We start from the raw sequence: 10478 nt of genomic DNA, 5'->3' as shown, positions 1-10478 counted from the left end.
CGACGGCGGGAGCGCCGGCGGCGGCGGCGGCGGCGGCGGCGGCGGCGGCGGCGGCGAACGCGCGGGCGCCGGGGCGCCGAGGCGCGGCGTCGGCGACGACGGCGACGACGACGACGACGACGACGACGACGACCTCGCCGCCGCGTTAGGGTTCGACCCGTACGCGTACGTTCCCCCCGGCGAAGCCCCGCCCGGGTTTGAATAGCGCGCGGACCGGACGCGCTCGTAGGTACGAGCAGGCGCGCGATGGATAGAAGCATGAATGAAGACACCGTTAACATTATCGCGCGTTCGTTACACTTTTTTCGCCGCCGCCGCGCGCCGTCCCGCGTCGCCGGAGACCGCTCAGTATCCGGTGATGGAGCCGCCGCGGCCGAGGACCTCTCCGACGCAGAACCACGCGTACACCTCCGCGGTGAAGAGCGCGCCGACGCCAATCTGCGCGCGCGAATCGAGTCGGAAGCGAGAGGGGGAGGGACGTCGGTTCAGACGCCACCCGTCGGTCGATTTCGGGCGTCGTGCGTCGAGGGAAAGCCGGGCTCGGGAAGACGGGCGACGCGCGCGCGATCGGGAGGGAAAAACCCGCGGCGGGCTCCGCGCGCACCTCGGTCATCGGCAGGTCCATGCGACCCTTCCACTTCGACTCCAACACCTTAATCTCCCCCTGCGCCGCCTCGAGCATCGTGGGAAGCCTGCGCGTGCGAATACGACGGGAACCGCGCGCGGTCAGTCTCGCGGATCGACCGATCGCGCGCGAGAGAGAGGCGCGCGACGAGCCGAAGAGGGAGCGAGGATCGGAGCGCGCTCGAAACGACGCGCGGTCGTCGCGCGCGGATCCATCCCGCGCGTGCCCTCCGAGTCGTCGCGAAGACCCCCCGCGGCGCGCGATCGCGAGTCGCGCGGGAGGGGAGGAGGATCAGACGAAGCGCCCGGCGGCGCGGGCGGGCGAGGCGGGGCGAGGGACGCGCCTCGCGAGGTTGCTGAACACGAGCTGCCTCCCGAGCTTGTCCACCGCGGCGGGATCTTTCACGACGTACTCCGCGTTCTTCGCCATCGTCGCCTTGTAGTACTCGACCGCGGGCGGGATGGCTTTCGTGCGCACGACCTCCACGGCTTTCATCGCGGCGCTGCCGGCCTTCGTGATGTAGGACGCCATCGTGCCCGGCGCGTCGTCGTTCTGCGATGGAGGTGCGAAAAACCGGGCGTCCGCGTCTCTCTCTCCGCCGGTCGCGGTCGTTGAAAAAATATCGCCTCGCCTTCCAAGAGGTCGTGACGAGAGAGTTTGTCATCAAGTCCTGTCAACGATCGCTCGCGGTCCGCACACCCCAACGCGCGACTTTCGCTTCGCACGCCACGCTCACAATGGTCAAGATCGTTGAGTCCAAGGAAGAATTCGAGGCGCTCAAGACGGGGGACAAGCCGGTGCGTCTCGCGTCGCAGATCCTCCCCGACGGCGACGCATTTTTTTGACGTCCTCGACGAGGGCGCGCGCCGCGTTCGATGCCGCTTTTCGCGCGCCGCGTCCGGGCCGCGGACCCGCCGCGCGCGATCGCCGCGCGATCGCATCCTCGCGTCGACCCGCGGACGCGCTCGCGTCGTCGCGATCCGCGATCCCAGCGGGTCACTCGCGAGATCGCGCGCGACGCGCGCGCGATCTCGCGCGCGTCGCTCGCCTCGCGTCGCCCTCGAACACGGCTCTCGCTCCTCTCGGCGCGTTCAAACACGCACGCGATGCGAACAAACGCCGCGGACCGATCGAACGATCCCCCCGCCTCGCTCACGCCCGTCGTCTCCGTCCGTCCGTCCATTCCATTCATCGCGCCAAACTCGTCGCGCAGGTCCTCGTCGACTTCACCGCGTCCTGGTGCGGCCCGTGCAAGATGATCGCCCCGTTCTTCGAGGAGCTCGCGGCGAAGTACCCCGGCGTCGTCTTCGTCAAGGTTGACGTGGACGACCTCGACGACGTCGCCGCGGAGTGCGGCATCTCCGCGATGCCGACGTTCCAGCTGTACAGCAACGGCGTGAAGGTGCAGGAGCTCACGGGGGCGGATAAGGATAAGCTCGAGGCGCTCGCGAAGTCCGCGGATGACCTGTGAGAAGCGCGATCTCGGCTCGACTCGCGCGACGAGACGAGAAGCGACGCGACTGACGACTTTGATCGATCGATCGATCGATCGGAGAGGCGGAGGAGGAGAGGGTGGCGAGCGGGTCCGCCCGGACCGCGGAGTAGAGTATCCCGAGAAGGGTTCTCGTATTCAACACACAATTCTTCAACTAATCGACTCGACGTCCGTTTCACCACCCCCCGCCGCCTCGCCCTCGCTGCCCTCCCTGATGCCAGTGCTGCCCTCCCCGTCCCCGCTGCATATCGTGTATGAGCCCGGAGAGATCCGGCAACCGCGGAACCCCCGGGTGCTGCTGATACGGGACGAACATCGGCTGCATCATCATCGTGGGTTGATGTTGATTGTGATGTTGTTGGTGGTGGTACTGCTGCTGCTGCTGCTGCTGCTGCTGATGCTGATGCTGATGCTGATGCAACGCGTACATCGTGCCGCGCGGAACGCCAGCAGCAGTGTAGATCGCTCGCTGAAGCGCGTAGTTCGGCTGCTGCTGCTGCGCCCGCCCGTGTCCGTACGCCCGCCCGCCGCGCCCGCCGCCGCGCCCGCCGTTCCACGAATCTCCTCGCCCGCGCCCGCCGCCGTTCTGTCGCTTCGCCTCGCGGTTGGAAACGCCGCCGCCGCCGCCGTCTCCGTTCCCCCCCGTCGCCCCCGTCCTCGCGTGCTCCGGCGGCGCCTTCCGCTTCCCCGCCGCGCTTCTTTTCGGCAGCCGCGTGAACTCGTGCGCCTGCACGCCGAGCTTCATCAGCGCCTCGATCGCGCCCGCGGCAGCCTTCTGCTTCGCCTCCTTCTTGTTGCTCGCGCTCGCGGACGCGGACGCGACCAGAGGCGCGTCGTCGCCCTCGCCGTCGAGCACGTCGACGGCGCAGCGAAACGCGCGCGCCGCCGCCGCCGCCGCCGCCGCGTCCTCGGCGACGTCTTCCTCCTCCGTCTTCGCGCCTTCGCCCGCGTCGACGTCCTCCGACTTCGCCTTCGTCGTCGCTTTCGTCGAGGGTTTCTTCTTCTTCTTCGTCTTCGCGTCGTCGTCGTCTTCCTCCGCGGTGGGGTCGATCGTCTCCGTCCATCGCAGGACGTGCGGCCGCTCGCGCGCGCCGTGCTTGGCGCTTCGCTGGCAGTGCTCGTACAACATCATCGACGGCGTCCTGTTCTGCAGCTTGGTCGAGACGTCGTTCACCGCCGCCGCGAGCATCGCGCGGACGTTCGCGTACTGCTCCTCGGGGAGAAGGTAGTTCATCGGGTCCATCGCCGCGGAGGGCGCGGAGGAGGTACCTTTCGGCGTCTGCCCGACGTGCCCGCGCGGCGATCTCTCCCCGCCCGCATCCTTCGTCGTCGTCGTCTTTTCGTCCGTCGTCGCGGCGTCCTCCGTCCGCGGCTCCGCGTCGTTCGTCGCGTCGTGCGCGCCCGCGCCCTCGCCGTGGACTTGGACGTCCGCCTCCGCGTCCGTCTCCGCGGGGGGGGCGTCCGTCGTCGGTTTCGCGCGCTTCGGAGGCATCGCGCCGCGCGCGTTGGATCTGACCGGAGTTCAGTCGTTACCAGGGATTCCGATCAAAAGCGGCCCGTTGTGAGTTTCAAACCACTCCCCGATCGATCCAGCCGGTCAAACTGACCCCCTTCCTCTCAACTGACCGATCTGACCGACGGCCGAAACGCCGGGTCCCGCGGGCGGAATTTCTAGGGCAGGACGCGACCGGGCCGTTCGTTCACTCTCCGCGGCGCGCGCGGGGCGTCATGATTCACTTCGCGCTGCTGTTCAGCCGGCAAGGCAAGGTCCGGCTGTCGAAGTACTACAAGCCGTACAGCCAGAAAGAGCGCGCGAAGCTCGTGAAGGAGGTCACGTCGCAGATCCTCTCGCGCCCGTCCAAGCTGTGCAACGTCGTCGAGCATCGAAACCTGAAGCTCATCTATAAGAGGTACGCGTCGCTGTACTTCACGCTCGCGGTGGACGACGAGGAGAACGAGCTCATCGTCCTGGAGATGATCCAGCACTACGTCGAGATCTTAGATCGGTACTTCGGAAACGTGTGCGAGCTGGACCTCATCTTTAACTTTCACAAGGCGTACTACCTCCTGGACGAGGTGTTCGTCGCGGGAGAGCTCCAGGAGACGAGCAAGAAGCTCATCGCGCGGTTAGTGAGCGAGCAGGACGCGCTCGTGGAGGCGGCGAAGATGGGGACGGTGGAGCAGGACGGGACGCCGCTGCAGTATCCGTGACGGGATCGGGACGGGGGACGGAGGGAGTAGCGCGTAGCAGGGGGGAACGGCGGAGCGGGGGCGAGACGTTTAACGTATCATCTTCGGTTCGTTCTTTCGTCGTTCGCCAACGCGTCTCAGGGATCTAGCTAGGGCTCACGTCACGTCTTCACCTGCTTCGCGACGAGCTCCGGCGGCGGCGCGCACATCAGACACGACCACACGTCGCACTCGTGCATCGACTTCACGTACCGCGGACCGCCCAAGTTGAGCACGCACTTGTCGCAGAAAATTTGCGGACACGCGTCGCACATGTACATCCTCGCGCCGCCGTCCGCGCAGCATCTGCAGTGCTCGAAGATCCCGTCCTCGTCCCGCGTGAACGGCTCTTTGTGATAAAACCGGTAACACCCCTGGCAGATCGGCACGCGCAGGTCCGGGTGGATCTTGAGCGCGCCGACGCCGTCCCAATCGCAGTGCCCGTGTCCGTGCGCGTAGCACACCCCGCCGGCGCCGTTCTTCTTCGCGACGTTCGTCACGCGTCCCGCGGTGGTCTCCGCGGCCGCCGTCGTCGACTTCGCCGTCTTCGCCGCTGTCGTCTTCGCCTTCTTCGCCGCCGTCGGTTTCTTCGCCGCGGGGGGCGCGGGCGGCTCCTCCGCGGGACGTTTCTTCGACGCCGGCGCCGCGGCGGACGCCTTCTCCTTCTCCGTATCTTTATCCTTCCTCTTCCCCGTCGTCGTCGCCGCCGTCGCCGGCGGCATGATGTTCTGCTTGCAAATGCGTTGCGCCTCCATCATCAGCGTTCGGACCGTCGTGAGGACGTCCGCCAGCGGCGAGTGCTCGAGCTGATGCCCCACTGTCCAGTTTTTCTTCAGATCCGCCTTAAACTTGTTGATGTTCGCCGTCGCGTCCGTCTCCGTGGCGCGCTCCACGAAATCGACGTAATCGTCCCTCGTGAGCTTCTCGACCATGGCCTTGAACTTCTTCAGGAGCGACAGCAAGTCCGCGATCGCGTCGGTCGCGGTGCCCTCCGCGAACGCGGTCATGATCCACGCGTTGCGCGTGGACTCGTTCGCGTTGAAGACGTTTCTCGACAACGCGTCCACCGCTGTCGCGACGTCTCTCAGAAGCTTCTCGTCTACTCTGACCGTCGTCGTCTTCTTCGCGGGCTTCGGCGCGGACGGGGGCGAGTCCGCGGGCGGGGGGTTCGTCGGTTTTGTTGGTTTCTTCGCGATCGCGCGTTCGCCGCCATTTCCGCCGCCGTTTCCGCCGCCGCCGCCATTTCCGCCGCCGCCGCCGTTTCCGCCGCCGTTTCCCCCGTTTCCGCCGCCGCCGCCGTCGTCTTGGTTTTCGTCGTCCGAGTCCAAGATGATCACCTCCTCCTCCGCCTTCCCCTTGCCCATATACTTCTCCGCCCACGACAGCCGCCGCCCGTCCTCGCCCTCGCCCTCGCCCTGCCCTCGCCCCTCCCCGGAATCGCTCTCGTCCTCGTCGCCGTCCTCCTCCTCCTCTTCCACCGCGACCCACTGCGCCGTCGAGTGTTTCACCGTGACGCGCTTCGCCTCCGGCTCTCGCGCCAAGATCCTCGCGACAAACGCGTCGTACCTCAAGTCCGCGATCGACGTCGGCACGCGACACAGCGGGCACCTCCACGCGCGGCAGTACTCGCACTCCCCGCGCGGTTTCTTCTCCGTGTGAAACCGGTGGCACGTCGGCTTCTTATCCGGCGCGACGCACTCCGTGTACTTCAGCACGCGCAGCGCTCTGAGGTTCACGCGCACGAACGTCCGCAGGTCGAAGCACTCGAGGTGCTTGCAGTCGCGCCCTTTCCCCGGGCACTCCAGGCGCGCGCACGATATCGGGCACGACAGCTTCACGGGCTCCTCGTCGACGAAGCACTCCTCGTTGGCGATCCTTCCCTCTTTCGCTGCGGCGACCAACTCCTCCGCGACGACCGCGAACGGCTTCGCCTCGTTCTTCAGCATCTCGACGACGGCGTCCACGCCGTCGGGCGCGTCAGCAGTGTGCGCCTCCGCGTGTTTCGCGCGCACCTTGTCGTCCTCCGAGCAGCAGAAGTGCGGCTCGTTCCACTTCGGAAGACGGTTCGCGAGCTTCGCGGGCATCCGCCGTCGCTCGAGCAACTCGCGCAGGAGCTCGACGAGGCATCGGTCGCGCTTCGGCGGCTTCGGCTTCGCGGCGACGGCGGACGTCGTGGTAGTAGCGGTCGTGATGGACGCGATCGGGGGCGCGGGCGCGGGCGCGGGCGCGGGCGGGTCGCGCGGGTGCCCCGATCCCGGTCCCGCCGCGCTCGATTCTCCCGCGCTCATCGTCGTCGGCCGCGAGCGACCGAGCGCGCGCGCGGCCGCGCTCGCGGGGTCCGGCGCGCCCGGGAACCGCGCCTGACGCAGGAACCCGCCGGGCGCGCCCGAGCTCGGCGTCGAGGACGGCGCGCCGCCCGTCGGCGCCATGATGGATGTCGCCTCCGCGCGCGTCGCGATCTCCTCGGCGCGTCCCACGCCGTGCGGCGGATCTTAAGCTTACTTTCCCGCCGAGGCGAGGCGCCCGACCGCGACCACGATCCGAAACGTTCCCCCAGCCTCCTCGGAACGCGCGCGCGCGGCCATTCCGAGACGCGGAGGCGACGCGTCCGGGGGAGCGTCGCGTCGAGCTTTCGCGATGCCGCCGCGAGCGCCGCGAGCCCGGCGAGGGAACGCGCTTAAGCAGAAGACCGCGGCGGAGGAGAACGTCGAGTCCGCGCCGACGCGCGCGACCGCGCCGATGGTGTCCCCGAAAGCCGTTGGCTCGACGGCTCGCGGAGATGCCCCAGTCGCGGAGAAGATGCCGCCGACGACCGCGACGGACGCGCCCGCGGAGGGGGACGCGAGAGCGCTTCTCGAGAAGGAGCTCGCGGACCTCGACTCTGAACGTGCGCGATGAGACCCCTCGCGCGTCGTCACCTCGCGTCGTTTCCTCCCGGACGCGCCGGCGGCGCATCGCGCGCGACGTCCCCGCCGCGTCGAGACGTTTTCTCGAGCCTCAACAGCCCCAACAGCTCCTGAATCTAATCTCGCTCGACTCACCGCGACCCGCGCGCCCTACCCCCAACCCCTCGCAGTGGAGATACGATGCGAGGCCTTGCGGCAGATCGCGGCGGCGTGCGAGGCGCAGATGCGCGAGGAGGTGAAGACGCAGCTCGCGAAGATCCCCAAGAAGGTGCGCCGAGGACCGCGCGGCGACGGGACGAATCTCGTCGTACGCGCCGAGATGAACGTAAAGCGGTCGTTCCTTTTTCCCCCGGGCGGGCAACCACGCCCGCCGCCGCGTCCCCTCCGCCCGCCCGTCGTCTCACCGCGGTCCCGCTCCCGCTCTCTTCGATCCCGTCCGAACCCGCTCAGGTGCGCGCGATGACGCTGAAGCAGTTCAGCGAGGACTACAGAAGCGAGATCAGCGCGGAGCTTCTGAAAGACGTCGAAGCTCGTCTCCGCGCGGCGACGGCGGCGGCGGCGGCGGCGGCGGCGGCGGCGGGAAAGGAGAACGCCCCCGCGCCGGCGCCGACGCGGAAGCGCGGCCGCCCGACGAACGCGTCCATCGCCGCGGCGAAGGCGGCGAAGAAAGAAGCCGCGGAGAAGGAGAGAGAGAGAGAGAGACAGATAGAGGAGGCGGCGAACCAGGAGCTGAGCCCGAACGTTTCCACGCGAGGAGGCGAGATGCCGCCGCCGCCGCCGATGTTCGCCGCGCCGTACTCCGGCGGCGCGTCCGACGCCGCGCGCAAGACCGCGCGGACCGCCGCAGCGGCCATCGCCGCGGGCACGGGGACCTTGCTCGCGGCGACGCCGGACCGCGCGAAGAGGCGGGGGGCGTTCGCGAACGCCGCCGCCGACGGCGGCTCATCATTCGCGGTGCCGTGTACTCCCGTCGACGGACGCGGCGGCGGCGCCGCGGTCGCGGCGCCGCAGATGCCGCGAATGTCCGTCGCGAAGACGCCCGCGACGCTCCGCCGCGCGCGCAAGGGCGAGGTGTTGTACTCCGCGAACGGCTCGCCGCTCGGCGCCGCGGACGACGGCGAAGGCTCGGACGACGACGGCGCCGGCGCCGGCGCCGACGCGTCGAAACGCGCGCTCGCCTCCGCCGTGAAGCGCGTCCGGTTTAGCACCGGCGGCGACGGCGGCGGCGGCGGCGGCGACGGCGACGGCGGCGGCGCGGGCGCGGCGCACGGGAGGAAGGCGTCCATCGTCGCGATGAGAGGAGCATCGGAAGGCGGCGAGAGGAGCGCGCTCGTCGTCACCACGGACGACGGGACGGAGATTGACCTGGGCGCCGTGGACGCGTCCAACGGGGGGGAAACCGTCGACGCCGCCGTCGGGGCGCTGCAGAGTTTGCAAGCGCAGGTCGCGGCCGCGATGGCGCGGCTCACGGGGAAGTGATGCGATGGGATCGTTCGCGATGGCGATGGCGCGCGCGGTGGGGATGGGGGACGACGAGGATTTAAACGAATAGCGGGGGGGGACGGGACGCGGGACAGGCCGGGGGAGGGCGAGTTTCGCGCTTTTCACAGAACGGAGGATACGGTACGATCACTTCACGCGAACGCGCTCGACGCTCCTTCCTCCATCACACGGACAGCGTCCCTTTGCTGCTCGCGACCGCCCCCGCGCGCCGCGGATCCACCGCGACGCACTGCCTCAGACACCTCCCGAACGCGCGCGCCGCCGCCACCGCCAAGTCCCCGTCGGACTTTCCCGCGGCGTGCTGCACCAGGTGCACCGTCATCTGCCCGTTGGCGGTAACCGACATGAACAGGTGGTCGATCATCTCCGCGGATAAATCGCCGATGAACTCGTCCCTGAACTCCACGCCGTTCTCCAAGTACGGCCGGTTCGACAGGTCCATGACGGCCTCGACGACGGCGGCGTCCGCGGCGTCGGCGGCGTCGACGTCGCCGCCGTCGAGCACCGCGGCGACGGCGCGTCCCATGCGGTTGCACCCAGCCTTATCCCCCAACGCCTCGCACAGGACCTGACCGATCGTGATCGCGACGTCCTCGGTCGTGTGGTGGTCGTCGATCCACAAGTCCCCGGTCGCTTTCACGTTGAGCTGGACGCCGCCGTGCGCGGCGATCTCGCACAGCAGCGCGTCTAAGGTTGCGATGCCGGTGCTCACGGAGGTCACGTCGGGCGCGCCGTCCAAATCTACGAAGACGTCGATGTCCGTCTCCTTCGTCGCCCTCGCCCTCGACGCGCTCCTCGTCACGCCCTCCAGCTTCGCGTTCATCGAGACGACGTCCACGCCCTCCATCGAGTCCATCGCCGCGCGAAGGCACCGCGCGAAGGCTTTAAACGACGCCTCCGTGATGTGATGCGCGTTGTCCCCGCGGCACTTTTGGATGTGCATCGCCACCCCGGACGCCTCCGTCAACGCGGCGAAGAACGGCTCCGTTAGCTTCGTCTGGTACGTCCCGATGCGCGTCCGCCCGATCCCCCCCGGGGACGACGCGGGTCCGTACGGCGTGAGCTCGAAGTCGAGCCTCCCCGGCGTCTCCGGGGACGCGTTGAGGTCGCACCACGAGTACGCCTCGTCGAGCGGCGCCGCGAACACCGCGCTCGCGGCATCCGGCGCGACGGTCCCGTCGCGCGTCCTCGCGATCCCGGGCGCGAGGAACGCTCGCAGAGCGCTCCCGAGCGCCTCCCCCGCCGCGCTCGCGACGCGCTCGTCGTCGCTCCCCGACGCGTCGACGCACGGCTCGCGCGCGGTGGCGCCCTCGGTGACGATCACGGAGACCCCGAGCTGCGCGTGCGACGTGAGCTGGTCGATCATGTGATCTAGGAACGGCAGCCCGGTCGCGATGACGCCGCGCGCGCCGAGGTTGACGACGCTCGCGACGACGGCGAGGTCGCCGTCGCACGTCGCCGTCGCGGTCGCGTCCGGCCACGACAGCTCGGAGGAGGGCGCGCTCGGGGCGGCCGCGGCGGCCGAGGCGCGGCGGCGGGCGGTGGACGCGGCGGACGCGGACGCGCGCGACGACGACGACGCGCGGGGGCGCGCGCGCGCGGCGACGCGCGGGGCGGCGGCGGCGGCGACGGCGGAGGAAGACGCCATGGCGGGTGGCGAGCGGGTCGGATCACGCCCGCGTCGTGCGGGGCGAGGCGAGCAGTGAGGAGGAGGAAGCCC

The 10478-nt window shown here is 69.3% G+C and overlaps 9 protein-coding genes across 9 annotated transcripts; 4 read left to right on the top strand and 5 right to left on the bottom strand.

The window, feature by feature from the left end:
* Positions 1–345: 345 nt before the first annotated feature.
* On the bottom strand, positions 346–682 carry MICPUCDRAFT_50408 (uncharacterized protein; the record flags this gene model as incomplete). The annotated part of the gene is made up of 2 exons (XM_003055010.1): positions 346–438; positions 605–682. 2 exons carry the CDS (start codon positions 680–682, stop codon positions 346–348), a joined length of 171 nt encoding a protein of 56 aa, XP_003055056.1.
* A 234-nt stretch (positions 683–916) lies between these two features.
* On the bottom strand, positions 917–1156 carry MICPUCDRAFT_50407 (uncharacterized protein; the record flags this gene model as incomplete). Its single annotated transcript, XM_003055009.1, has 1 exon — positions 917–1156. The coding sequence occupies one exon, from the start codon at positions 1154–1156 to the stop codon at positions 917–919; it is 240 nt and encodes a 79-aa protein (XP_003055055.1).
* A 206-nt stretch (positions 1157–1362) lies between these two features.
* On the top strand, positions 1363–2096 carry MICPUCDRAFT_50406 (uncharacterized protein; the record flags this gene model as incomplete). Its single annotated transcript, XM_003055546.1, has 2 exons — positions 1363–1426; positions 1618–2096. 2 exons carry the CDS (start codon positions 1363–1365, stop codon positions 2094–2096), a joined length of 543 nt encoding a protein of 180 aa, XP_003055592.1.
* A 199-nt stretch (positions 2097–2295) lies between these two features.
* MICPUCDRAFT_38003 (uncharacterized protein) lies at positions 2296–3612 on the bottom strand (the record flags this gene model as incomplete). The annotated part of the gene is made up of 1 exon (XM_003055008.1): positions 2296–3612. One exon carries the CDS (start codon positions 3610–3612, stop codon positions 2296–2298), a length of 1317 nt encoding a protein of 438 aa, XP_003055054.1.
* Positions 3613–3848: 236 nt separating this feature from the next.
* Positions 3849–4331, top strand: MICPUCDRAFT_50404 (uncharacterized protein; the record flags this gene model as incomplete). Its single annotated transcript, XM_003055545.1, has 1 exon — positions 3849–4331. The coding sequence occupies one exon, from the start codon at positions 3849–3851 to the stop codon at positions 4329–4331; it is 483 nt and encodes a 160-aa protein (XP_003055591.1).
* A 140-nt stretch (positions 4332–4471) lies between these two features.
* On the bottom strand, positions 4472–6778 carry MICPUCDRAFT_46288 (uncharacterized protein; the record flags this gene model as incomplete). Its single annotated transcript, XM_003055007.1, has 1 exon — positions 4472–6778. One exon carries the CDS (start codon positions 6776–6778, stop codon positions 4472–4474), a length of 2307 nt encoding a protein of 768 aa, XP_003055053.1.
* A 208-nt stretch (positions 6779–6986) lies between these two features.
* Positions 6987–7247, top strand: MICPUCDRAFT_50402 (uncharacterized protein; the record flags this gene model as incomplete). Its single annotated transcript, XM_003055544.1, has 1 exon — positions 6987–7247. One exon carries the CDS (start codon positions 6987–6989, stop codon positions 7245–7247), a length of 261 nt encoding a protein of 86 aa, XP_003055590.1.
* A 467-nt stretch (positions 7248–7714) lies between these two features.
* MICPUCDRAFT_50401 (uncharacterized protein) lies at positions 7715–8734 on the top strand (the record flags this gene model as incomplete). Its single annotated transcript, XM_003055543.1, has 1 exon — positions 7715–8734. One exon carries the CDS (start codon positions 7715–7717, stop codon positions 8732–8734), a length of 1020 nt encoding a protein of 339 aa, XP_003055589.1.
* A 187-nt stretch (positions 8735–8921) lies between these two features.
* MICPUCDRAFT_50400 (uncharacterized protein) lies at positions 8922–10406 on the bottom strand (the record flags this gene model as incomplete). Its single annotated transcript, XM_003055006.1, has 1 exon — positions 8922–10406. One exon carries the CDS (start codon positions 10404–10406, stop codon positions 8922–8924), a length of 1485 nt encoding a protein of 494 aa, XP_003055052.1.
* Positions 10407–10478: the final 72 nt, after the last annotated feature.

Source organism: Micromonas pusilla (genome assembly GCF_000151265.4).
Source record: "Micromonas pusilla CCMP1545 genomic scaffold MICPUCscaffold_1, whole genome shotgun sequence".
Classification (NCBI taxonomy): domain Eukaryota; kingdom Viridiplantae; phylum Chlorophyta; class Mamiellophyceae; order Mamiellales; family Mamiellaceae; genus Micromonas; species Micromonas pusilla.
This window is presented reverse-complemented; position numbering and strand designations above follow the sequence as displayed.